Below are 26,190 nucleotides of genomic sequence, written 5' to 3'. Positions count from 1 at the left end.
TGCCATCAACATGAGTTTCCATCGCCGAGCCTTACGAATCCGGCCTCGAGGGGGGGATTCTGTGCGGTTTTGTTCGGCCCGAGGCCACCTGCGAGCCGAGTTCGTGAATTCAACCGTCAAATGCATCATTGAACTCGGGAGCCAACCTAATCTGACAGGCCCACAACCACCCGACGGGTTCATCCGAGAGAGCCCGATCCATCGATGCTCCTGCCGACGGGATGTGACGTTGGACATCGGGTATCTTGGCATCCCAGACTGGCCACATGCTCGACGGGAGGGCTTGCAACCCCAGGATTGAGTCGGATTCTTGCCCCATTGTCGCATCCGGTACATTGCTTACTGACCTAATCCGACCATTTCATAGTCTATTCTGCGCGCCGGCCCCATTACCGACGACGTTGGAATCTGATCTGCAGTCTTTATGTCTATTCCGAGGAGCCCTATCACAATAAGAAAACTACTGGATGTATCCATTGCTAGCGGTCGTACATAAGTGGTACATCCCCCACGAATCTAGTTATCAAGTGGATAGCAAACGGTAAGAAGGTGCTCTCCATCCCATCCTCTTTCGGCCACCGTCTACACGCTTATTCAAGCACACACCACCAACATTTCGCAACACCCTCTATAGAAAGCGGACAAACGACTCCAACGAAGATGTCTGCAATCGGAAGTGCTCGATAATAGAAACACTTGGCAATAATGTGACAAATGGATGTCGATGCTGTCACAGAGAGGTCATGGGCCATGGGTCGGTCTAGACTACCTCAAGAGCCGCTGGTCCCTCGACCTCGAAACATACGAAAAGCGCGAATGTCACCTTCAAACTCCTCTTGTTCTAGCAAAATACCGTGAACTTTCTTTCACTCTTCAACAAGGTCTTACCGAAGACTTTTTCAAGTAAAAGAATTCAGAAATCTTTGCATGTTTCTTCCGTAATCTTTGTTTTCCATGTTACGAATCTAGCGAATTCGGCTCTCACTTTTTTGAGCAACAATGGCGAGACTCACGGGGTCGTGGAAGGCCCTATTGCCCCTTGCGCTTCTGGGAGGACAGAGTTTTGCGCAATCATGTCTTGATGCCATCAACGACGGCCAGGTCGACGCATGTGTCTGTAACGAGCTCGAATACGTCGTCAGCTACGTCGCTTACGTCGCGCTCTCAACATCGCTTACATCCAACTGCGAAGCGCTACCGACTTCGACACTGAAGATTTCGTCATCTTCATCTACCTCACTATCAGATCCTTCAGGGAACTCATCGTCGGACGCGTATGGAAATGGAGGAACTTTCACAGACAGGGGCAGTTTTGCTCAGGCGACTGCTGGGGGCAACTTCCTGCCCAGGAGACAACTTCCGTCTGGCGCGTCGTCTTTCGATTTCCGACTACCGTACTACACGATAACGAGGTCCGGAACAGCTTCGGCAACCCCGATTACGGTGTCGAGCTTCAACAACTACACGAGCCTTTTTACATCGAACCCCATCTCGACGGCCCAGACTCTGGTAGTATCGACGCCAACCGCAGCCGCCTCCGACGACCGATCACTCGCCCGCGGCACAATCTGGGTTGCCATTCCGGATGGCAGGATTGATTATCCACCTCCTGTAACATCGACGGTGTATTGGAGTGGGAATGGCTCGCTTTCTGCTCCATCTACGATATCGACCATCCCGCCAAAGGCTGAGACTTATATCGTTGCCATCAACAGACCGGCCGACGCCTCTGCACAAAGCGACTTCCCTGCACAGAGTGACATTCCGTCGCAGAGTGATCCTCTCCCGCAAAGCAATGTTCCGCAAAGCGATGTTCCGCAGAGCAATGTTCCACAGAGCAATGTCCCGCAGACTGATGCTCCCGCGCAGAGCAATGCTCCCACGCCTAGCGACGTTACCTTCCCGCAGAGCTACGATCCTGCGCAGAGCGACAGCCCCTTACCGCAGAGCAATGCGCCCGCGCCGAACGACCCCAGACCTTTCGTCACATCGGTTGTTCAATACTCCGGCTCTGCCTCAGTCAACGGCCCGACGACAGTTAGCATCATTTCTCCGGATGGTGATCAGGCTGGAACAGTTGTGGTGGCAGTGCCCCCGATTGCTTCTGCCGGAGGAGGCTCACCTCCTTCATTCATCACGTCCGTGGTGCCGAATCAGTCGCCGTCTGAACCTGGCCCGGGAGGAGATGGCGTCAGTCAGCCCCTTTTCAACATTGGGACCGAGGGTTTGGTGGCTTCTCAGGTCACAACTGAGATTGAGTACACGAACTCTTTGGCTGCGACCGTGACTGTGACTAGGACTCTTGACGCGTTTGTTGCGACTCCCAGCGGAACCCAGCCTGGTACAGTCTTCGTCATTCAAGCGCCCTCAAACGCTGCCAACCCAGGTGCGGGAAGCACACCAGGCACGGGTCCTGATGGTCAGCCCCTTGAAGCCTCTTTTGCACCTGGCTCAGGAGCAACGGCAAACCCGAACCCAGGAAGCCCTGCTGCTAGCAACGATCCTGTACGCGGGCCTGCTGGAACCGGTGCGCCGAGTCCGAACGCGACCGGAGGCAGCGGACCGGGTCAGAACCCCAGCCAATCTGGATTACCGCCATCCGGCCCCCAAGCTTCCCCCGCGCCTACGCCCGGCGGATCATCTCCGGGAGGCCCTGGTGATGTGGTTCAGCCCGGTCTCTATGTGACCTCTGAGATCCAGTACACGGGAACTCTTCAACTCCCAGGACGTGTAACAATCTCTTCGATTGCTCCGCAAGGCACAGCTCCGGGTACGATCATCGTCGCTGTTCCTCCCGGCCAGGCTTCAGCCGGTGGCTCTGCCGGTCCTTCGAATGGTGGTCTCCCGAACAACCAGTCACCGGCCGGTCAGCCAAACAACGCAGACCCAACAGCCTTCTTCAACACCCTGGCGGCACCTGGCGCGACGGCTGCTACTGGCGCTGGTAATGCTGGTTCTGGAGCATCAGCTCCTGTCAACGGCGGAACTCCTGGTGCCCCAGCAGCAACCGACCCTGCAACTGGACAGCCGCTGACCAACCCCGATGTCTTGTCCGCGGCAGCCTACATCACATCAACCGTCACTTCCGCTGGTCTTAGTGTTCCGAGAACTACCATCGCCACCATTGCCCCTCAAGACTCTCGACCGGGAGTGTTCGTTGTTGCGGTTCCGAATAACCCAGTCAGCTCTGGAGGCTCAGCTGTACCCCAGTCTAATGCTCCCGGTGCGCAAGTCCCTGGACAAACTGTCCTGCCTCAGACCATTCAGCCGCAAGGGGCTGTGTCGTCAGCTGGAGCTCAGTCAAACGTTCCCGGGGCTCAGTCTAACATTCCTGGGGCCCAATCCAATGTTCCTGGAGCCCAGTCCAATGTCCCCGGTGCTCAGTCTAATGCTCCCGGTACACAAGCTCCTGGAGTAACCGTTCAACCTCAAAGCATTCAGCCTCAAGGAGCTACTTCATCAGCTGCGCAGGGCAGTGTACCAGGACAAGCTGCATCTCAAGGAGGTGTCAATCCCGGCGCGACAGCAGCGACTCCGGGTGCCAACACCGTCCCGGGAGCCGGAGACCCCTTGGCTCAGGGAATTGTTACTGTCACCTCGACTGTCTTGTTTACGGGGCCGGGTCAGATTACTGCCCCGACAGCAATTTCTACGATTCCAGCCAACGGTAACAGCCCGCCGACTGTTATTCAGGCAATTCCTGATCTCTTCGTAACTGTCACCATCACCGTCACCGCAGCGGACCCGACTCTTCAGCCGACGGCTTTCTCTACGGTGCAACCGACAGGAAACACTCCGGGTACAGTTCTAGTAGCAGCGCCCGCCTCATTTGTCACATCACGAGTGCTCTTCACCGGCCCTGGCTCGATCTCGGCGGCCACTCCGATTTCGACGATCTTGCCTCAAGGGACTACGCCAGGAACAATCATCTTGGCGCAACCCTTCGTGAGCGTCACATCAACCAGGCCTGGCAGCACTGCTAGAACTGGACCAGCGGGCACGGTAACAGTCGTGACTACGATCTTCCCGTCCAACGGCCCTGCAACGGTCGTCTTTGCTGAGCCTGATCCGACAGCTCCCCTCTTCGGCTCCTTCGTGACATCTGTTGCGAGTGCCGCGAGCAACATTGCGTCTTCAGCTCTTGTTCCGGTGTCGACTGTCTTGCCACAAGGTTCAGTTCCCGGAACGATCGTGTTGGGGCAATCCGCCGCGCAGACACAGCCTGCTCCAGCTAGCAGCGGAGGCGCATCGCCTGCTAACACCCCAGCAGGTGCAGGAACATCACCACCGGCTTTGGCCAGCTCCATCGCTAATGCTCAGTCCTCACCTGCTGCTGGTGGTTCTCAAGCGGTGTCGTCGCCTGCTGGCGCTGCGACATCGCCACCGGCTTTGGCCAATTCCATTGCTAGTGGCCAGTCCTCGCCTGCCGCTGCTGCTTCGCAAGCTGTGCCATCATCATCTGCTCCGGGTATCCCGAATACGGGGGCACAAGCTGCCTCACCGGGGGCCTCTGCCGCAAGCTCGCAAGTGCCTTTGGACAACTTTCTCGGAATTACTGGACCGACAACTCTTGCCACTGCTACCGTGGACCCCAACGATCCTAACGGTACTCGAGGTGGTAGAGGTCTTGTGACTCGTTTTATCACCTCAGCTGGTGTCACTGGATCCACGACTGTGTCTACCATTGTTCCTACGGACCCGCTGCTGGCAATCACAGTTGTGGTCATTGTACCGGCGCTTCAGCAACCTGACATAACTACTCCCGCTACTTCCACCGGTAGAGGTATCACAACTAGCTTCATTACCTCTTCAGGGGTCACCGGAACAACGACTGTCTCTACCATCACTCCGTCGGATCCGCTCCTGCAGATCACGGTTGTGATTATTGTGCCAGCGCTGCTGCAACCTGCGGCAACTACCCCGGCCATTTCGTCCGCCAACACAGGTGTACAGGGGGCCTCGCAGACATCTTCTGCTCCGGCTCAGTCGGCTACATCAGTCCCAGCAGCGGTGTCATCCTTGCTCGTGGACCCGGCGATTCTATCATCAGCTAGCTCTGTCCTAGGTCAATCGTTCGTTCCTACTCCGTCGAACTCGTCACTGCCTCAGTCTTCTGCCGCGGCTTCTCCTGCGGCTCAGAGTTCCTCAGCTGGTCAGTCCAATGTGCAGCAGCCATCAACCACTCCCGCGGCTAGCTTGAGCGCTTCTCAACCCATTTCATCCTCGGTGGGAAGCACTCAAATTGGATCGTCGAACGCTGCGAGCATTGCTCCTTCAAGCGACGCTGCTCTCGGACAGTCCTTTGTAAGCTCGACTGGAGTTGGAACTTCATCAGTTGATCCAGCCGCTTCATCGTCTGCATCTGTGGGACCAGGGACCTTTGTTGCTAGCACCTCAGGCCCCAGCGGTGTTGTTTCTGCTACGCCAGGCGTTTCTCAATCCGCATCTGTTGATCCGCAATCACTGGCATCCTCTTCAGAAGCACCAGCTTCCGGAGGGCCTTCGTCAAGCGATTTCTCGTCACAGGCTGTTGGCTCTGTTTCGTCTTCGGGCTCTCCCCAAACCTCAACAGCAGCTCCTGTCGTCTCCTCGTCAACATTCCTGACTACTTCAGGCGGCTCAACCTTCTTGACTACAGTAGTCCAGACATCGAGTGAGATTCCGGAAAGCCAAGCATTCCAGTCAAGCGGCACCGCAGCGTCTACCGCAAGTGATCCCGCCTCTGGGTCAGTGTCTGCTTCTGCAAGCCTCTCAGTCTCACAGTCTGAGTTCGCTTCGTCATCCGGTACTGCCCCAGCATCTTCAAGCATTGGTTCCATCTCTTCGGACCCGGCCGTCTCCAGTCAATCTGCGGCAGAAACCCCGAGCGCTTCCGTGTCGATCTCAGACTTTGATATCTTCAGCTCGTCCTCAGCGCAAAGCCAGGCTAGCTCCGTGTCTGACCCCGCAGTCTCCAACGGAACGCTCACTCAATCTTCCGCTGCTCTTAGCTCGGAAATCTCATCATTTGCGACCATCTCTGAGAGTGCCAGCCCTGCCCCGTCAACAGGCCTTTTGACGTCCTCCGCTGAAACTCAGTCTGGCTTGACCTCCAGCTCTGAGGCACTTGGAGCTTCGTTGATCTCTACGACTCTGACTTCCCTCATCACATCAGACGGAATCACTTCGGTTTCAACGACTGTCCTTACGACGGCGATTAGTGCTTCCCAGCCTACTGAGACAGCATCAGGCGACACCATTTCCCCCAGTGCCTCCTCGGCTCTGACCTCAACAGACCCAGACTTTGCATCGCTTACGTTGTCTACCGCCAGTTCTGACAGCTCGACTAGCAACTCGGCCACAGATGCTTCAGCGTCCTTGAGCGCGTCCACGGAGGCGAGCAGCGCTAGCTTCGAAACATCAGCTTCTGATGCTTCCTCGTTCACGTTGTCCGACATTACCTCAGCTTCTCTCAGTAGCGAGGCCACTATTTCAGGCAGCACGGCCTCGGCTTCGGCCTCTGATACAGACACTGCCTTGTCGAACGTGTTCAGCAGCCCTTCGTCTTCAGAATCTGTCATCGTCACCGCAAGCACCGACTCTGCGGGCTCGTCAGCTACCACTTTCAGCTTCACAAGCACACCTGAGAGTATCACCACGGACTCGGCGTCGACCCTGTCTTCAGCCTTCTCTGACTCGAGCTCATTCAGCAGTGTCAGCGCTAGCGAGACAAACAGCGCAAGCACAACTGATACTTTCAGCGACGTCTTCCAATCCACAGTCAGCACAGATTCAGCATCTTCTCAGAGTACCGGTTCCGCTAGTGACAGCTTCACCAGCTTCGCCACATCTTCTGGTCCAGCCAGTGCGACCAGTAATAGCGCACTTACGTCCGACCCCACGTCGTCATTTGGATCAACGTCTGTGGAGGAGGCTTCATTCATCACAACCAGCGACGGGACCTCGACCTTCGTGACTTCGGTCTCGATCTCGAACCCCACGACTCAGTCATTCTCGGATGAGACATCAAGCGCTTTCTCAACCGAGTCATCAATCTCGGCGTCAGACCTGACCTCATCCGCGTTCACCACCGACTCGGCCTCCACTAACTCTGTATCTGATCCCACTTCTGGCTCATTCAGCTCCGAGGTCTCCTCAATCACTCCGACAACGTTGTCTTCTATCTCCGGCGAGTCCGCATCTTCTGTCTCACTCACCGACTCTTCGGCGCTTGGCCAATCCCTAGTGTCCTCGTCGAGTGACGAGACGGGCTCGGCAACTTTGTCCACGGCACAGACCTCGGCATCATTCACCTTGCCGACGCTGACGTCCGTCACAGACTCGGCGTCTCTCTCCGAGTCCAACACGGCCTCTAGCTTCGTGACGCCCACGGTCTCGTCAGAGAGCAGCATCAGCACCACCTCGGGACTTTCCACCACCGATAGTTTCTCGACTGGGTCGGGCCTGTCGACTGATAGCTTCTCAACCGAATCGGCCCTTACTTCTCAGTCAGAGTCTGCTTCATCCGCAAGTGAGTCCGGGTCGACTTCGCTGGACCTTGACACGTTGATTAGCACGACGAATTCCGGTGAGTCGACGATCTCTAGCGGCACAGAGACGCCATCGACCTTGAGCTCCGCTTTTACGACGGAGTCTACGGATTCGGCCTTCTCTAGCAGCACAGAATCGGTCTCTGGAGTCACCTCGGATCTCACAACAGCATCAACTGAGTCCGGTTTCTCAACAGCGTCGACGGAATCTGGTTTGTCAACAGCGTCAACTGAGTCGGTAGTCTCACAGACTTCCACAGCCTCAGACCCCACCATTACTATCAGCTTTATCACCTCGTTGGAGACCACCGATTCAGCAGGTTTCCAGTCATTCACCACCTTCACGACCAGCTCAGAAGTGAGCATCTCGACAGACTCATCCGCCGCGAGTATTTCGAGTGATTCTGAGAGCACATCGTTCACGTCGTTCTCTTCCGCCTCTGAAACTGACTCCGTCACTTCTCTTTCTTCCGACAGCTCGCTGAGCTCCTTCACGGACAGCAGCTCGTTCTCGGTGGAGACCACCTCTGGCAACATTGCGTCCAGTGAAAGCACCTCCAGCGACACGGCCTCCACCCAATCTGCCGTGTCGACAGGAAGCACTTCATCTGATTCTCTTCAGGACAGATCTCTGGAGTCAACATCCACGGACAGCGGTACCGAGTCGACTCTGTCTATTTCAACCGCATCTAGTGAGAGTTCAATCAGCTCGAGCGATGCTACCACGACGTCTGGGTTCACGTCTAGCGAGACTGAGTCTTTCTCTACTCTGCCTAGTGCTTCCCCAGGCGCCACCACGAGTCTCTCATCAGTTGAGACGGGCACCACATCCAGCTTCTCTGCATCCGAGTCGGACATCACTTCAACCAGCCTGGACCCATCGACCGGTTCTACTACGCTGGCAAGCGAGACCATCCGCTCCGCAACTAGCCTGGAGTTTGATAGTCTGTCGTCCTCGACTGACTCGCTGTCTACTGGTTCTGTGAGCAGCGGCGATAGCACGATCTCCTCATTTACAGACTCGGCCTCAACAGACTCTGCCTCGACAGACACCTCGTTCAGCTTGACGACATCGACTTTCGAGTCTTCAGGCTCCTTGACTGAGTCTATCTTCACTCTTACCCCTAGCACAACGAGCAACTCGTTCAGCTCAGAGTCCATCGCCTCTGAGTCGAGTGAGAGCTTGACCAGCGACAGCGCTTCAATCACCGGTACCTCGGCGTCATTGACTGCCTCAAGTGAGACCGATACTACACTATTCGACAGCTTCTCTCCTACTTCGACGCTCTCTGGTGAGAGCACGGCTTCCACCGGAGACAGCACCTCGACTGAGAGCTTCTCAACAGACAGTGCGTCAACGGACAGTATTTCGACGGCTAGCATCTCAACCGACAGCATTTCCACTGATAGCGTTTCGACTGCTAGTATCTCTACGGAATCCATCTCCACAGATAGCATCTCAACTGCTAGCATTTCGACGGATTCTATCACAACCGATAGTGCTTCGACCGACAGCTTCTCCACCGCCAGCGTTTCGACCGATTCCTTCTCCACCGACAGTGTTGCCACGGACAGTCTCACGACCGCGAGTGCATCGACGGACAGCATTTCCTCTGACACCATTACAGCGAGTGCCACCTTCTCAACTGACTCTGCGTCTACCGATAGCATCTCCACAGACAGCGCCTCCACGGATAGCATCGACCCCCAGAGCCTTGTTTCCACTGACTCTGCTTCATCCGACAGCAGCGCAACCGGCTTGACAACTCTCAGCGATGCTACTAGCACGACGGACTTCAGCGTGTCTCTCTCAATGGACTCCGTGACGAGCGCTTCGGACACCAGCGGTCTAACCACTGGAACTGAGTCGACAGACTCAGTAACGACTGCATCGGAGACCAGCGCGTTTACCACTGGAACCGAATCGACAGACTCGGTAACAAGCGCCTCGGACACCGCCAGCGGGCTGACTACTGGCACCGAGTCGACAGACTCGATTACGACCGCATCAGAAACCAGCGCTCTCACGACTGAAACTGCGTCTACGGACTCGCTTTCTTCCTCGAGCGCGGCCACAAGTGACTCCAGCCAGTCAGTGGAGAGTCAGATCTTCCAGACCGTATCCTATGATAGCACCGCGTCGGTGTCGACCGCGACAGAGTCAACTCTGTCCGACATCACAGCATCAGAGAGCACGGTGTCGGAAAGCACGGCAACCGGCAGCGCCTCAACTCAGAGCACGTTCTCTGACAGCATTACTACCGACAGCACTGCAACGGGCAGCACTGCCAGCGAGACTGGAATCACTTCCAGTAGCGAGAGTGTCTTGACCGATGCTTTCACCACCGAGAGCACCGCAACGGATAGTACTGCTACAGAGAGCATCACTTCTCAGAGCACGGCATCAGACAGCGCCATTACTCAGAGTCTGTCGACAGAGAGCACCGGCACAGAAAGCACAGCGAGCGAGACTGGAGTCAGCTCCAGCAGCGAGACTGTGTTGACTGATGCTTTCACAACTGAGAGCACGGCGACCGATAGCATCTCGACTTTGAGCACGGAAAGCCAGAGCACAGCTACCGACAGTGCGGCGACCGATAGCATCTCAACACAGAGCACTGCCACAGAGAGCACGGCATCCGATTCTGGAGTTTCCACCAGTAGCGAGTCAGTTCTGACTGATTCCCTCATCACTTCGGCAACCGACAGTATCTCGTCGCAGAGCACTGCCACAGACAGTACTGCTTCCGAGACTGGAGCGTCTACCACTAGCGAGTCTGTTCTTACTGATGTCTTTACTACTTCAGCAAGTGAGAGTACGGCCAGTGAGAGCACGGCAAGTGATAGCACAGCATCAGGAATCACAGCAACGGACAGCATCTCAACAGAAAGTACAGCTACGGACAGCACAGCAAGTGAGACTGGGGCCTCGTCTAGCAGCGAGACTGTTCTTAGCGACGCTTTCACCACCTCAACTCAGGACTCGACATCCTTGTCGGAAAGCATCAGCGCTACGGTTGTCACTTCTGATGGTATCACAACCACGCTGTCAGATCTTACCACTGCCTCCACAGACAGTGCCGCGTCAGACAGTTCCTTGTCCACAGCTACCGACGCTTCTCAGACAGGCTCGGATATCTCCACCGCCAGCGAGACTACTGCATCTGGAGCCACGTCCTCAGACGCCACGGCCACATCAGACTCAGAAACAGCGACTGCATCGGACGCTAGTATCTCGGCTTCAGAGACTGCCTTGTCGAACGCATTCTCTTCTCCTACAAGCGACTCCGTCACTGCTTCCACCACTGGGGATACCTCTTCGGCGTTCACAGGAACGACACTGTCAGACGGTCTTTCAATCACCGCCACTGATTCGACGACCCAGGTTAGCTCAACTATTTCTTCCGACGGAGAGACAGCCACCACATCGGATGCTAGCATCTCATCGTCAGAGACTGTCTTGTCAGATGAATCCTCTTCAACTACAGCTGACGCATCGACTGCGTCTGATGTCTCTTCGACAGCGACGGATCCAACGGGTGAGAGCACTACTCTCTCTGACACGCTCATCACCAGCGCCCCTTCAACTTCGGATACGGCCACCGTCAGCACTGCCGCCTCCTCGGATGACACTAGCCTGCTATCGGATGTCGTGTCATCTACTGACAGTCTGACGACAGATGGCGCAAGCTCCACGGATGCCTCAGCGTCTTCCACGGACACCATCACTTCCGCCGATGCTACGGCTACGGATAGCTCCAGTGTCCTTTCAGACCCGACCGCCTCATCTGACACTCTGACTTCAGCTTCCGCCACTTCCTCGGATGACGCTCTATCCAACGTCTTCTCATCGACTGACGCTACTGCCACGTCAGACAGCAGCGCATCAGACACTGCCTCGGCGTCTGACACCGGCATCACCAGTCCAGCATCTCTCTCTGAGACTGACTCCGCTTCCATCACATCGGATGTCGCCAGCGTGACGTCTCTGGACTCCGACCTCTCTTCGCAAGCCTCCTCGACGGACTCAATCACTGGATTGTCTACCGATTCGGCTACTGAAACAACTTTCACCGGAGCATCGTCTATCACCGATCCTGCGTCGTCTGCTACCAGCGACTCCTCTGCCGATCCTGACCTCCTCACCCAGGACAGCTCTACGAATTCCCTCACTGCATCTGCGACCGATTCAGCTAGTGACACAGCATCAACTGATGTTTCATCTGCCACCGATATCACGTCTGCCACCGACATTACATCTCCCGCAACTGGCAGCATTTCCGTGGATCCTGATCTTCAGAGCCTCACCTCAACTGGTTCCGAGAGCATCTCGACAGCTGACCCGACTTCCTCCGCATCTCTTACCGATAGTGCCATCTCGGCCAGCGGCACGTCTGAGACTGACAGTGTCTCGACTCAAGCTAGCACGACGGATGATTCTCTATCATCATTGACTAGCGCGTTGAGCGATGCTCTCACGTCATTGGAGTCGACGGCGTCGGAATCAGCCAGCGCAACAGATTCGGCCAGTGCTACGGACTCGGCCAGTGCTACGGACTCAGACACGGGCTTGCCAGCTAGTTTGACGTCGAGTGATGGAGCTTCAGTCACGAGCTCATCAGCCGACGGCACCACGGATATCTCAGCCTCAGCTACTGAGACTGCATCGGCCTCATTGACAACTTCAGAAGACGCTAGCAGCTCTTTGGACACGGCATCGGCTACAGGACCTGCCTCAGCGACGAGCTCGGCTGACGAGGACATTCTGTCCTCAATTCTCAGCTCAACGGCATCTGACGCAGTCACGTCGTCGGATCCAGGAGCCTCAGCTACGACAGAAAGCACAGCATCCTTGACGACCGCGGAATCTTCCAATGATTTGTCGTCCGCTCTGAGCTCAACTTCATCGCCCACGGCCACTCTTCCCGTTGACACCCAGATTTTGGAGAGTAGCACGTCCTCTTCCACTGATTTGGCATCCTCAGAGAGCGCGGCCGCATCTTCGGCTAGCTCTGCGGCCAGCGAGGCTTCCTCTACTCAAGCAGAGTCGGTCTCCAGCTCCCAGGGTGCCAGCAGTATCGCTTCTTCAGCCGCCACGAGCGGTCCATCAGCTACAACCGCGCTCTTCGACACGATCTCGATTCCATACACTGGATCAATCGGCGCTTCTGGTACTATCCCACTTACCACCTTCCTACCGACAGGTACAGGACGTGGAACAGTTGTCGTGGGCACGAACCCTGCCGCCTTTGTGACGTCCACAGTCAGCGGCGCCACGTCGTTGAACGGAGCGGTGGAGATCGCAAGTCTCGTCACGGTCTCAATAATCCCCCCTATTGGAACCTTGCCTGGAGTTTTTATCGTGTCGCCTGTTCTCAGAGCACGCTTCCTGACTACCACGGTTCGATACACGCCTACTGCAGGAGAGCAGATCACCGCACCGACGGTCCTGACATCGCTTGATCCCTCAGGAACTGCTCCTGGAATCATCGTCATCGCCGCCCCTGAGTCCTTCTTCTCAACGACCGACGCGGCTACGTCAGCTGCCACGACAGATCCATCAGTCAGTGACGCCAGCACCGACGCATCAGCGTTGCCCTCGTCACTGCTTGCGACAGCCAGTGAGACGGCATCAACTTCTGCGGACTCACCAACCTCTGCCTCGGCCTCAGAAGACCCAACGGCTACCATATCTGGCTCAACTGGTGAGAGTTCGCTCGCTGCGACACCAACCTCGGATCCCGCGGACACCAGTTCCGATCCTTCTTCGGCTACAGCCTCTGAAGACGCGTCTGCATCCTCGGACGCTCTTCCCGCAAGTCTCACGAGCCTCTTGTCATCTGCCACTGATGCCGCCTCAGAGACCCAGGCTACTACAGGCTCTGGCTCTTCAGTCGTCTCTCCGTCGGCTTCCATCAGCTTGGATGATGACTTGACCTCTAGCACCGCCTTCTCTAGGGCTTCTGACGCCGCAACCGAATCATCTATCGTCGCCAGCAGCTCAACAGACTCTGCCCTCGGTCAAGAAACCGCAAGCTCATCTGAGGGTGCTACCGTGTCCGACGAGAGTTCCTCAGGAGGCTTGACAAGCAACGTTTCACCGACAGCTTCCGCGTCCGATGATCCTACGGAAGCAACGCCTGGAAGCACGTCTATCCCCGAGACTTCAGCCGCATTAACCGCCTCGGCCAGCGCTACGAGCGAGGCTTCACAGGCACCAACCGGTAGCAGTGCCCAGGATACCGCGGCTCAGTCAAGCACCGATCCTTTGGGTGCCACCCTGCTGCCAACGTCGTCTGCCGCAGCTTCATCATCGGTTGCCTCAGCAGATGCATCCATTACTTCGGCAGATGTTACCAGCCAAGACTCCGTCAGCTCTGGTGCAACCACTGCGGCCACGGATGCGCAGTCTGCGAGTGCTTCGAGCCTTGTGGGAACGTCCACCGAAGCCGGCATCAGTGCAAGCAGCACACAAGACAACTCAGTCTCGCCATCCGCCAGTGTGACAGATGTCACCTCGCAGGCAGACGCGGCCAGCTCTGCGGCCTCATCGAGCGCAGCCGCTTCATCCGCTTCAGAGAGTGCTGATGATCAGATCTTCAGCTCCACGGCCATCTCGTCCGACGCTTCCGTATCTTCGGCGGCAACATCGTTGCCCACTTCCGCCTCGATCGATCCTCAAAGCCTTACAGCATCGGTAAGTCCATCGGAAAGCAGCCTCATCCCGTCAAGCACGCAGGCTACCGTTGGCTCGAGCACATCCTCAGCCATTAAGACAACAAGCACCGAGGAATCTGCCATTCAGTCCAGTTCAACTGAACCTACGGCCGCACCTTCCCTCGATGCCAGCTCCAGTGCGATTCAGTCCGCATCCTCGGAGATTGCAAGCTCGTCAGCGGCTCTTTCAAGCGCAGCTGCCTCTTCTGCTGAGCCTAGCCCATCCTCGAGCGAGCTTGTAGAATCGAACATCTTGAGCTCCACGCAGCAGTCAACGGCCGTCGCACCGACGTCAAGCAACGGTGAAGTCTCTGCTTCCAGCCCAGTGGCTTCGTCTAGCGTCGAGACATCTGCCTCGGCCTCGTCAGCGGCAATCTCCTCAGCCATCCCGTCTTCCAGCATTTCAGCCACCAGCGGTCCTGCTTCGGTCAGCTCCTCCGTCGTCGCCTCATCCCCAGAGCTTGACACCATTATCCCCAGTTCGACAACTGCTGCATCCAGCTCCTTGGTGGCGGTATCAAGCTCTCTGGCTGCGAGCTCCTCGGCCGCAAATTCGGTTCAAAGCCCTACTTCCTCCGCGGTCTCAAGCCCTGCTATCTCAAGCGCGCCAGCCACTTCATCGGAAACAGGCCTGGACAACATCTTGTCCTCTTCAAGCTTGGCTGATGTCTCGAGTTCAGCTGCCGCATCGGCATCTCAATCTGCCTCGCCGGCGGCCTCCTCTGCGGTATCTTCTGCACCCGCAAGCAGCGCCCCAGCAAGCCAAGCAAGCAGCGCAGCTGCCAGCTCACCCGCCATCTCTTCAGCTGTATCGTCAGCCATCTCATCAGCCGCAGCGGCAGCCAGCAGCTCTGCTGTCAATCCTTCGAGTAGCATCTCCGGCCTAGACAACATCTTGTCGAGTTCCTCGGCCGCCGCCCCCGCAGTTTCATCCACCGCTGCCTCGCCAGTGGTCTCATCCTCATCTCCAGCTGCACAAGCAAGCAGCGCGGCAGCAAGTGCGTCGGCCAGCGCCTCGGCCGTCTCATCAGCTGCTTCAGCAGCGGTGTCTTCGTCGATCAGATCAAGCAGTCCAGCCGCTGCTCCAGCGAGTAGTTCGGCTGAGAGCCCTTCAAGCAGCCTCTCTGGTCTCGACAACGTCTTGGCCAGCTCCACTACTTCGTCTGTCAGATCATCATCTACCCCTGCCTCGGCATCGGCGGCTTCTTCAACTCAGCCCACCGCCGCGTCAAGCTCCGCCGCTGCATCGTCTGCGGCACCGGCAGCTTCATCGTCCTCGGCGGTGCGGTCTTCCTCCGCAGCTGCATCTCAAAGAAGCTCTGCATCCCCATCGGTCAACCCGGCGTCCTACGTCACATCACAGCTGTTCAGCGCCGGTATTACCGCCCCTACGACCATATCAACTGTCGCGCCACAGGGAAGTGTCGCTGGTACATATATCGTAGCCCAGCCGGCGCTCTTCGTCACCTCTCAGGTGTTTAGTGCTGGCATCACCGCCCCTACGACCGTTGCAACTGTCCCGCCGCAGGGCACTGCCGCTGGTACATACGTCGTTGCCCAGCCTGCGGTCTTCGTTACATCACAGTTGTTCAGCGCCGGTATCACGGCTACCTCAACAATCTCGACCATCGCACCACAAGGCAGCGCTCCTGGCACTTACATCGTGGCTCAGCCGGCGCTCTTCGTCACTTCTCAGATGATCAGTGCGGGCATCACCGCTCCTACGACCATCTCAACTATTGCGCCGCAGGGTAGTGCTGCTGGAACATATGTCGTGGCCCAGCCCGCGCTGTTCGTCACTTCACAGGTTTTCAGCGCCGGTATCACTGCTACCTCAACAATCTCGACTGTTGCGCCACAGGGTACCGCTCCTGGCACTTATATCGTGGCCCAGCCTGCTCTCTTCGTCACGTCTCGGGTGATCAGCGGTGGCATCACCGCTCCCTCGACGATCTCGACTATCGCGCCGCAGGGTAGTGCTGCTGGCACGTATGTTGTAGTCCAGCCTGCGGTCTTCGTCACTTCTCAGGTTCTCTACACTGGAGGTGACCCAGCTGTGACCGCTCCAACCGCGATCTCGACGATTGCGCCCTCTGGAACGGCACCAGGCACTGTGATCGTCGCCTCTCCTGGATCCTACGTCACCTCACGAGTTCTGTACACTGGAACAAATACAGCAGTCACAGGACCAACTCGAATCTCAACCATCCTTCCGTCAGGATCAGTGCCCGGAACAATCATTGAGGCCGACCCTGCTTCGTACATCACCACGACAGTACAGTACAGTGGCCCGAGTACTCTGACTGGTCCCGTTGCAATTTCCACCATCGCCCCCACTGGAGTCGGCGCTCCCGGAACGATTATCGTTGCAACACCCGCAGCAGTCTTCGTGACCTCTCAAGTGCCGTACACTGGTACCGTTCCTCTCACGGCTCCGACCACAATCGCGACTATAGCTCCTAGCGGAACGAACCCGGGCACATACCTCGTTGCTAGCCAAGCCCTTCTCTATGTCACTTCTCAAGTGGCATACAGCGGAACAGCTGCCATCACAGCGCCTACAACGATAGCAACGATTCCACCCATTGGTACTAACGCTGGCACTTACATCGTGGCGACTCAGGCAGCCCTATTTGCTACTTCTCAGGTTGCTTACAGTGGCACAGCAGCTATCACGGCTCCGACCACAATCTCGACCATTGCTCCGGTTGGCACTAATGCAGGAACTTATATCGTGGCGAACCCGGCCCTTTTCGTCACCTCTCAGGTGGCTTATAGTGGCACAGCTACCATCACAGCACCTACAACGATAGCAACTATTCCAGCAGTCGGCACGAATGCAGGCACTTACATCGTGGCGACCCAGGCAGCCCTTTTTGTCACCTCGCAGGTTGCGTATAGTGGTACGGCAGCTATTACAGCTCCAACTACGATCTCGACAGTTGCTCCTGTTGGCACGAACGCAGGCACCTACATTGTCGCCAACCCGGCTCTCTTCGTTACTTCCCAGGTTGCCTACACCGGTACAGCTGCGATCACAGCACCAACCACCATCTCAACTATCGCCCCCGTGGGTACGAACGCAGGCACTTACGTGGTTGCTGCTCGTTTCATTACCTCTGCGGTGGTATACAGCGGCGCAAGCTCGATCACTGGCCCTGTCCCAGTTGCAACCGTACAACCAAGTGGCACGGCTCCAGGAGTCATCGTGGTTGCTTATCCGGCTTTGTTCGTCACATCGACTCAGGCGTACTCAGGAACTATTCCTATCACCGGCCCAACAACTATCACGACGATTGCCCAGCAAGGTACTGTTCCAGGTACCGTGGTCGTGGCAACTCCGGCACAGCAGGCCTCTTACGTCACCTCAACTCTCTTCCTCACGGCGGCTAACGCAGCCTCAACGACAATCACAACAATTGCACCGGCCGGTACGGCGCCCGGTACCGTCGTTGTCGGCCTTCCGGCTCTCTTCGTGACGGTCGTCGGCCCATACAGTGGCACGGCTACACCAACTGGCTCCACGACAGTTTCCATTGTTCAGCCATCAGGAACCGCGCCAGGCACTGTGTATGTCCAAACGCCTACGTCGGCATCTGCGGTGGCAGCATCAAGCACACCTGTCCTCGGCCAAAGCTTAGTTGCCAGCTCAACAGCAGCCGCAGCCGCTTCATCCAGCAGTCTATCAACCCTGGTAACCAGAGCTGTCACTGCTTCTTCCTCGTCTCCAGCCGCGGCCGCGTCCTCTTCAAGATCATCAACAAGCTCTGCAGCGGCGGTGGCGGCGTCATCATCCTCTTCAGCACTATCCGCAAGAGCTGTGTCATCGTCTCTGTCAAGCTCCTCTGCCGCTGTGTCTTCATCAAGTAGAGCCGCAGTCAGTAGCAGCAGCAGCTCCAGTGTCAGATCCACGTCTACCTCATCAATCAGCCGCTCGGTAGCATCAGCCACAGCGGGAGCCGCTTTCTCTTGTCCCACAACTGGATACTTAGTTCAAAGTGGCAGTACTGTGACATTGTACTCTATCAATCTTGCCAATGGTGCTCAGACAGTAGTCACAAGCAACCTCGGCGGCGACAACACGCGCAACATCAACGCCCTTGGTTACAACTCTCGAGAAGACTACATGTACGCCATTTCTCAGCCCAACACCGGAACGAGCGACTACCGCGTCATCCGTATCCTTGGCAACGGCAACACGACAACAGTGTCCACATTTACTCAGGCATCTAAGCTGTACAACGCTGCCTTCAACACCGGAGATATCGACCAAAATGGTCAATACTGGATTTCAACCAGCGGTATCGACTGGTACCAGTACGACTTCTTGCCTGGTTCGGCCACGTACGGAAGACTGGTCGGATCAGGACTGGTTGACGGTGGAGCCGATGGGTACACCGTGGGAGACTGGAGTGTTGTCCCTGGAAGCGGAGGTGGAGATCTTTGGACAATTGGTGTCAAGAACTTCAACTGCGTCCTCATGAGATGGAGCCGCACCACCAAGGACTGGACCATCGGACAGAGCCTGGGCGCTTTGACCGGAGTCACGTCCGGAACCGCACCGTTCTGGGGTGCTACCTACGCTACGACTGACGGATACCTCTACGCCGTTGAGAACAACTCCGGACAGGTCTGGAGAATCGACGTCGACGGATCATCTCCTCCGGTTCAACAGACCAGCGTACCGTCTACGAGCAGGAACGATGGAGCCAGATGTTTGGACTCGGGAAGCGTATAAGGATTTATGATAACATGTCTTACTTGATTTCTTTTGTACTCGACTCCACATCGTGGAAGTCCTCCACTCGGGCAGAATGCTTGACTGCCATTGAACATTAAAACATCAGTCTTAATCATAATAGTAATACCATTTTCATTTCAATATTATTCTCCATCAACTACGAGTGCACTGGCGTGAGATGACTTAATGACGCTAGTTCATGGTAGAGAGCAATCCAACTTGGGCATCTTCGAATGACTCCACCCAAGTCGAAGGTTGTGTTGGTTTATTCGCCTACTTGATCTACTGTCGAGTTGAGTGGCGACCTCGAGCCTAAGCTCCCACCCAATGCTGCTGTGTATGCAAGATGCCAAGCTAAACTCTGTCCATCCAAGTTGGTGCTATTCACCGCCTGGCTCTTCATGAAGTTGTAGCTCTCAACCGCACCAGCCTTATCAGCAATGGCAAGATTCACGTAGACGTGGCCGACGAATCCATCCCCAGAAAGCGCGCCGCTCTTGTTTCCTGCAAAGTACTGATCCCACTCTTCACGCACAAAAGACGGCTTGCGAACGTATGCGCTGCTGGGCACGATTGGGAGCATGTGGATACCCTGAATGAAGCTGGTTTTGTCGCCGAAGTAGGTTGTATGGTTGACCTTTCGATCCCACAAGATTCCCGTCACTCGGTTGTCGATGAACTTCTCTGGCTGCACCTTGTTGTCGCTGGCGAGCAGGAAATAGGACTGCAAGCTACGAGCCGTGACAGCCAGCTGAAGGTTCCCGCGAGCCTCGAGAGCCTCATCGCCAATGGTGCGTCCCCACATCTTGATGGCATAGGTTGAAAAGGCGTCTTCTGCCGAGGACTCTTGATCTTTCCCATCAGGAGCCTCGAGAACACCACGAGCCCAACTGTGTCCGTGAAACCAGTCGAAGGAGCGCGAGAATGGGAAATACGGGTCTTCCGACGAGGGGTTGGACCAGTCTCGGATCAAGTTGTTGACCCAGACTTTGTTGACCGAGTCGTTCTTCTTGAGCCATGACGGGTTGAGGTGCCCTATGATTGCGGCCGTGTAAACGTAGTATCCGTAATGAAAGTTGTGGTCGTTGTAGTAGGTGTTCCCGAAGTCAATTGAGGAGTCATTGTTTCCGTACGAGCCAGAAGAGACCAGGCCTTTCCAGACATTGTCGTAGTAGAGGGGGTTTGGCTCGAGGTTGTTGACGTATCTGTCAAAGGCTGCCTCGAGCTTGACTAGTGCGTCCTTAGTGTACGACCTGTCTCCAGCGATGCTGTTGACCGCATAGAGAGCCCTAGCGTATTTCGAGAAAGCGATACCGGCATAGTATTTGGAAGTCAAATTGGTGATGGCAATGGCATCCAACTCAAGCTCCAACTTCCCAGCGGCAACAATCGCGTCTTTGGCCTCGGTGGATACTGTGCCGCCTCTTGCTTCCCGGGATCCGACCGAGCCCAGACGCGGCGACCAAGGATCAAATCCCATGTCTGTCGGAAGATCCGGCTCTATCATCGTGAACGAGTCTCCAAAAGTCGCAGTTGCAATGCCCTTTGTCGTACTCGCGAGCTGGAGGTCAGTGAGACCTCTGGCGGTTTTGCTGTCGAAAGATTTGACATGGTGCGGCAGAGCGAACATGAGTAGGGGGATGGTTTTGTCGCCGCCCTTCTTCCAGGAAAATGTGTACGATCCCGTTCTGCCTGATACCGATCCTTTCATTTCTCCTCCGATGGGGTAGACTCTCGCAGCCTGGCCGAAGATGCGAGCGCCGTTCTTGCCTTTGGGATTCCTCGCGACTTGCACACTTCCTGTGAAGTTACCGGGTCCTACGATAGTTCCGTTGTTGGCCATGGTAAGTTTAGGCGTCTGAGAGCCGCGGCTTGGGTTGACGTAGATCAGCCACTCAACGGGCTGCCCATTTTCGCTCACCCAAGTTCTCCAACCGGGTGCCCCAAGCCCACGGGAATCGTCCTCCAATCTGGTGAGATCTAAAAAACCTCTTTGTGACTGAATCAGGACCGTAGCACCGTGGTAAACTCCCGTCACGAACGCCATTCCTTGGACCAGGGGAAACGAGACAATAGGCTCGGCCCCTTTCCTCGGTGCCAAGTTTACATTGACCGCAAAAGATGTCAAGGAGTCGGTTGTCAAGACAGTTCCATTCTGTAGCTCTCGTGCCGATAGAGCGATAGACTGCTTGAACAACGGGTCCTCGAAGGATTTGGCTGGGTCACCGGAGCCGTAGATGAAGTCCTCCCGGTTCGTATGCGAGATTGAAAGACCATGACCCTGCTTGACTGTATCGTTCGACCACCAAACCGAGTACGGATGCGTCCATGTAGCGTTGTCCTGATTGTTGGCAAAGAAATTGGCGTAGAATTTGTTGGTCTGAATCGGTCCGTCATGGCGCACGCCCACGGGCTTTTGGGGGTGATCGTCTCTAGTTGGGACCAAGATGGGCCGATCGTCAGAAATGGGCTGAAAGACGTTGACTGGCCGTCCTCTTCCCAGGTTTGAGGAGTCCGTGGTATTTTCGGGCGCCAAGATCGATGCTTGCCGCCTGTGCTGATGCCGTGGTGAATGGTGCGGGTAGACTGCTTGTATCAACGCCAGGACGGCGAGGATAAAGAGGGAATGCATTTTCGGAAAAGACAGACTCAACGACACAGCAAGTGTGAACGTATGGCACAGGCACAGGCACAAGCAACAGCAGCAACCAAAGTTGAGTGGGACGCGTGGAAAAGGGCGGCCATGGTTCAAATATTGAGATCTCAAAGGTAAAAAGAGAATTTTGTTGTTTCGTTGTTTCAATTGAGGGGGCGATGAGGGGACTCTCCAGCTTCTTCAGGGGATTTTGAGTTTATCATCATCTTAAATCTCATGCATTGCTACGTTGAGATCCCAGGCGAACTCAAATCTGAGTTCGGATCGTTGCTTGGTCTTTCCTCTTCATTTATTTCATATGGGGCCCGTTTCATCGGGGTTGATCGACGCGCCGGCTGCCCGCCGGCTCCTCCGAGAAGCTGTGCTAACCCCTTTTCGGTACAGCGATGTCCTCGTCTCAAAAACTGTTTTACAACACAGCAAAAATGACTCTAGAAATTGAATTAGACATCATCAACGGATGGTTCCGCGGAGCGAGGTTGCGAAGTCGCAAATGCGTGGCCCGAAAAGCATGATATAGCATGATATATGTGTCTGTCCTTCTTCTCACCCAACAACCACAGCCTGAATTTGTAGTGTCGCGCTTTGCGTATATTAAAAGAGTGGCGGAGGCGCTGGTGAGGATGCAAAGAAGCAACATCGGCAGCCACATGCCCTCACGTAATCTGCATCTCCTAGCTTGTGTCATCACCATGTACAAAACTGCAAATCTCAGGAACAACACGCCAATAATCATAGACAAGTGACAATGTATGTTTCGACCGATTCAGCCCTGATTGCAAGCTCAACAACTATGCTCCTCCCATGCGGCGCTCAATGCTCTTGTAAATAATGCAAGCTAAATGAAGGTTTGAATATCTGCAGTTGACCCCAGGCCACCGAAGATCCTTTCTATTCCCATTCTCAACCCGTCATCGTTGTTTCAAGGCGCGGACATTCGTCATACCACCTGAACACAGAGGCTGTGAGATTACCGCGGATTCGCCTGCGGAGCAGTGGTAGACACTGCCGTACCCGCCGCAGGCGACCATGACCATGGCATCGGCCGACCCAGCTTGGAACGTAAAGCGATCTGCGTTCTGAGTGACGGAAGCTCCGTTGCTACAATCGTAGAAGTTATTCGGCTTGAGGGCGCAGTATCCAATTATGTCGTAATCGTTCGGCTTGCCGCTGAAAGAGCCCTGGGCACAACTCGCGAGGGTTTGGCCCGAGAGCAGGCCCACGACTACGACGGCGGAGCAAGAAAACTGCATGTTGGCTGGGCGTGATCGGGGTTGAGATAGAGAGACCAGTCTACATGCCATGTCCACGTTAATGTGCTGTCCGAATCTGCTTGAGGTCTGTTGGGATATACACTTACTTTGCTGAGATGGAAAGCGAAAATTGATTGCGTGGTGACTAGGATTCCATCAGTAGAGGTTGCCGTGCAAAAGCTGAGTATTTATTCTATAGTTCCGGTGGAGGTTCCTTGCACCCATGCTGCTCGGAACCGCTGGGAAGTAGACAGTTTTGCAGGACTCATCTTGCGAGGAACTACGGATATTGAAACTTTAATCAGTCTCAGAGTGCACTCTAACATACGATACAAGTTTCTACACCTTGGCATCTAATTATACGACATGCATACTTGTAAGACCGGGTTTTGTCTAGGTGCCATAATAAGTCACAATCCACGTGATTGCAGTCATGTAGATACACGTAGACCAAACTTAGGGTCTCACATGTAGCTGATGCATCTACAATGACCTCATATCGCCCGAATGACTGCGTCGTCTTGTGAGCATCGCGCAGAGTGCATATGTCCAAAGGCACATCCTAACGAGTCTCCCCAAGTACTTGTGCCGCATCGTATCCTATACTATACACGCTAATACTTTCTTAATATGCATAGTGAGAGCAAAATCGAGGTTTGGGCTGCCAGCATTCAGGCCGCTAAACAATACGAATCGTGGAGCTTTGGCATGGCTCCTCATCTTTGGTCCTGCGGGCAGCAAGACCAATGACATTGCAAGAAATGCTACAACATAATCCCACAGAGACAAGATCATGTCCTGCCGGGGCTATGCTATTGGCGTTCTCGTTTTGTTCAAGAAGAATAGAGAGTTCACGGGCGGGCTTGTTGCGACGATTCAGGGGCTTCTAGGTACGACCCCACCTACGTACCCAGACTATGTTGATCCTGGCTTGGTGGAAGGCCAGCAATCTTACTGGGGTTTCCATTTAACCGTGTTGGAGTCGATAAAGTCAAGGTGGGAGCCGGAGGATATTTTTTATAATCCACAAAGTGTACGATCACTGGCATGAACGCCCGCTGAAGGGTTTTTTGGGGGACATGGGGGTAGGGTCCTGGGCTAGCAGTGCAGGTTCGGTAGCACAATAGTCTCCGAATATGCAATCAAATCGCAACTTATGCGTACTGAACAAGGAGTGTTAGCTGGTTCGATGATCAGATGCTTCGGTTGCTTTGGCTCGGGTGTGCCGAACGCCGTGCCGGTGGGATACGGGGTTAGCGGTGAGGAAAATGTCCGTCGACTCCGGAACATATCGGCATTGGATCGTACTTGTCAAATCTTTCGCGCGAGGTTTCCACAGAGTCGTACGGCATTGACCATATTCATTAAACAGCAGTTTTCAGACATTCGGAAAAGCTATTGCTTGACCTATAATGGCAGAATGGCGCGCTTCGCAGCGTACAGTAGCCCATACGAACGCCCTAATCGCGTGGTATGGGTAGCGTATTCTTCGTTGTTATTGTTGCTAACACATTGAAAGTGCGATTCGTGTCATTCGACAAAGGTAACTCATCCCTGAATGTGCTTGTGAATGAATTTCTGCAGCCAATCTTACCGTCCGAGGGCAGATCACATGTGATCGTCAAGAAGTATGTCGCCAGTGTATGGCCGCTGGCATAATGTGCCTTCGTAGACGTCCAAAAGAGTCGCGTCGGACACGAGAAATATCAGACAATGGCTTGCTTCAACCAAACTCAGGTCGTCAGCAAGGCCCCATTGAAGGAGCTCTGCTTGACTCACAGCCCCTTACCGCCATCAACGAGCAGACCTCAGCGCCTCGAGATTTGAGTGTGTCTGGAATTTCCAATGCTCAACGCCAGACATCGCCAACGGAGTCACAAGGAACTGCCGGTACAACAATTCAAATGCAGGAAACAGACACCACGTCAAATCACTCATCTTCGGAAGTCAGCGAGACGAAGTTCTTGTACTCGCAAGCTGAAAGACTCCTCGTATACTCGATGGAAATCCGGTTCAAGGACAACGAGTTTCCTGGGCGTCACATTATGGAGACGGCGTTGAAGCAGGTTAGAACAGCGACGGGGACGACATCGACAAGCAAGCATGCTCCGGAACCTGGTTTTGTAAGGAGCAAGCCGTATCCGAGTATCGAGCTGATTGACAGCATTCTAAGCTGTACGGAGTTTTCTTTTGATGTCAACATATGGTTAACTAATTGGCTAATATCGATGAATATTAGGGAAGGCCCAAAATACCGGCTTGAAATACATAGCTGACTTACAGTCAGTGATTTCTCTTGAGCTGTTAGAGGCCCAGTGGCTGGCCATCCGCAACGGACAGGTCGAGGGACCTTTACGAAACCACTATATAGTCTCGGTCAATTACGCAGCATGGTGCTTCATAGGCATTAAGATGGCCGAGACTGCCAGTGGCGATATTCATAAGCACCTGAAATCGAGCAAAAGATTCTACGAACAAAACATCATCTATGGTCTCCAGCATATGAGCGTGGCCGACTTGCCTACTACCGCACTCTTCCAGGCTCTATTATCGGGGGTAAGTGTATCTGTATCATCATTGAGAAAACCACATGTTGACCGGTCGTTTCGACATTAGGCGATGTTTGCTTTCAACGTCGGGTGCTTCGAAAGAGCATGGACCTTCAATGCGGCAGCCTGCCGAGTGTACGAATCCCTCCCACTCAGTGATTCCTCAGAGGCAATTCCCGTAGGCCAATCAGACACAAAGCATGCCTTCGAGCTGGGCTATCTCCTCGACAAGACCTTATCTCAAACCATGGATAGAGCACCATCGCTTACGCCAGGGCGCATCTCGGAACGAACTGTTCCGCAGGACTCCATAAGCCCTGTCTATGGTCTCTAAAAATTGTTCTCTGACGTAGCTGAAGTTCAGGATGCCGTTGTGCGTGCTCTTCGGCACCCAAAGAATAGCCATAGCCACTCGGAGCAAGTTGAGAATTTGGAGCGCACAGTGCATGGACTCAGGGGTGATTTAGAAAGGGTCAAGAAGTCAGCGCTTGCCAAATATCCTTCGCTAACTCTGACTTGTAGTATCGTTGTATTTGCGAAACCGACCGCTTCTGGGCCGGCGAGGTTGCGGCAACGTCGTACGCTGCGTCTGCCATTATGACCTCAGTCTTGCAACTCGACTCGTCGACTTCGAAGAATTCACTTAGACGGAATAAATTACTGGCTTATGCTCGGGATTCTCTGAGATAGCCCCTCTCTGCGTTATCATATCTATCAACGGTTCCAGACGGCTACGCCATCAAAC

At 55.0% G+C, this 26,190-nt stretch overlaps 4 protein-coding genes across 4 annotated transcripts; 2 read left to right on the top strand and 2 right to left on the bottom strand.

Moving 5' to 3' along the window:
* Nucleotides 1–999: 999 nt before the first annotated feature.
* On the top strand, nucleotides 1,000–18,984 carry mam3 (M cell-type agglutination protein mam3; the record flags this gene model as incomplete). The annotated part of the gene is made up of 4 exons (XM_037327193.1): nucleotides 1,000–8,821; nucleotides 8,876–17,816; nucleotides 17,903–18,112; nucleotides 18,252–18,984. 4 exons carry the CDS (start codon nucleotides 1,000–1,002, stop codon nucleotides 18,982–18,984), a joined length of 17,706 nt encoding a protein of 5,901 aa, XP_037174336.1.
* A 268-nt stretch (nucleotides 18,985–19,252) lies between these two features.
* On the bottom strand, nucleotides 19,253–21,619 carry CGCA056_v011948 (putative endo-1,3(4)-beta-glucanase; the record flags this gene model as incomplete). Its single annotated transcript, XM_037327192.1, has 1 exon — nucleotides 19,253–21,619. One exon carries the CDS (start codon nucleotides 21,617–21,619, stop codon nucleotides 19,253–19,255), a length of 2,367 nt encoding a protein of 788 aa, XP_037174578.1.
* A 935-nt stretch (nucleotides 21,620–22,554) lies between these two features.
* Nucleotides 22,555–22,896, bottom strand: CGCA056_v011947 (uncharacterized protein; the record flags this gene model as incomplete). The annotated part of the gene is made up of 1 exon (XM_037327191.1): nucleotides 22,555–22,896. The coding sequence occupies one exon, from the start codon at nucleotides 22,894–22,896 to the stop codon at nucleotides 22,555–22,557; it is 342 nt and encodes a 113-aa protein (XP_037174577.1).
* A 1,904-nt stretch (nucleotides 22,897–24,800) lies between these two features.
* Nucleotides 24,801–25,779, top strand: CGCA056_v011946 (uncharacterized protein; the record flags this gene model as incomplete). The annotated part of the gene is made up of 3 exons (XM_037327190.1): nucleotides 24,801–25,071; nucleotides 25,184–25,452; nucleotides 25,513–25,779. The coding sequence occupies 3 exons, from the start codon at nucleotides 24,801–24,803 to the stop codon at nucleotides 25,777–25,779; spliced, it is 807 nt and encodes a 268-aa protein (XP_037174576.1).
* Nucleotides 25,780–26,190: the final 411 nt, after the last annotated feature.

Source organism: Colletotrichum aenigma (genome assembly GCF_013390185.1).
Source record: "Colletotrichum aenigma strain Cg56 chromosome Unknown KSG_Cg56_contig08, whole genome shotgun sequence".
NCBI classification, from domain to species: Eukaryota; Fungi; Ascomycota; class Sordariomycetes; order Glomerellales; family Glomerellaceae; genus Colletotrichum; species Colletotrichum aenigma.
The sequence above is the reverse complement of the archived record's forward strand: the minus strand, read 5'-3'. Positions and strand labels throughout refer to the sequence as shown.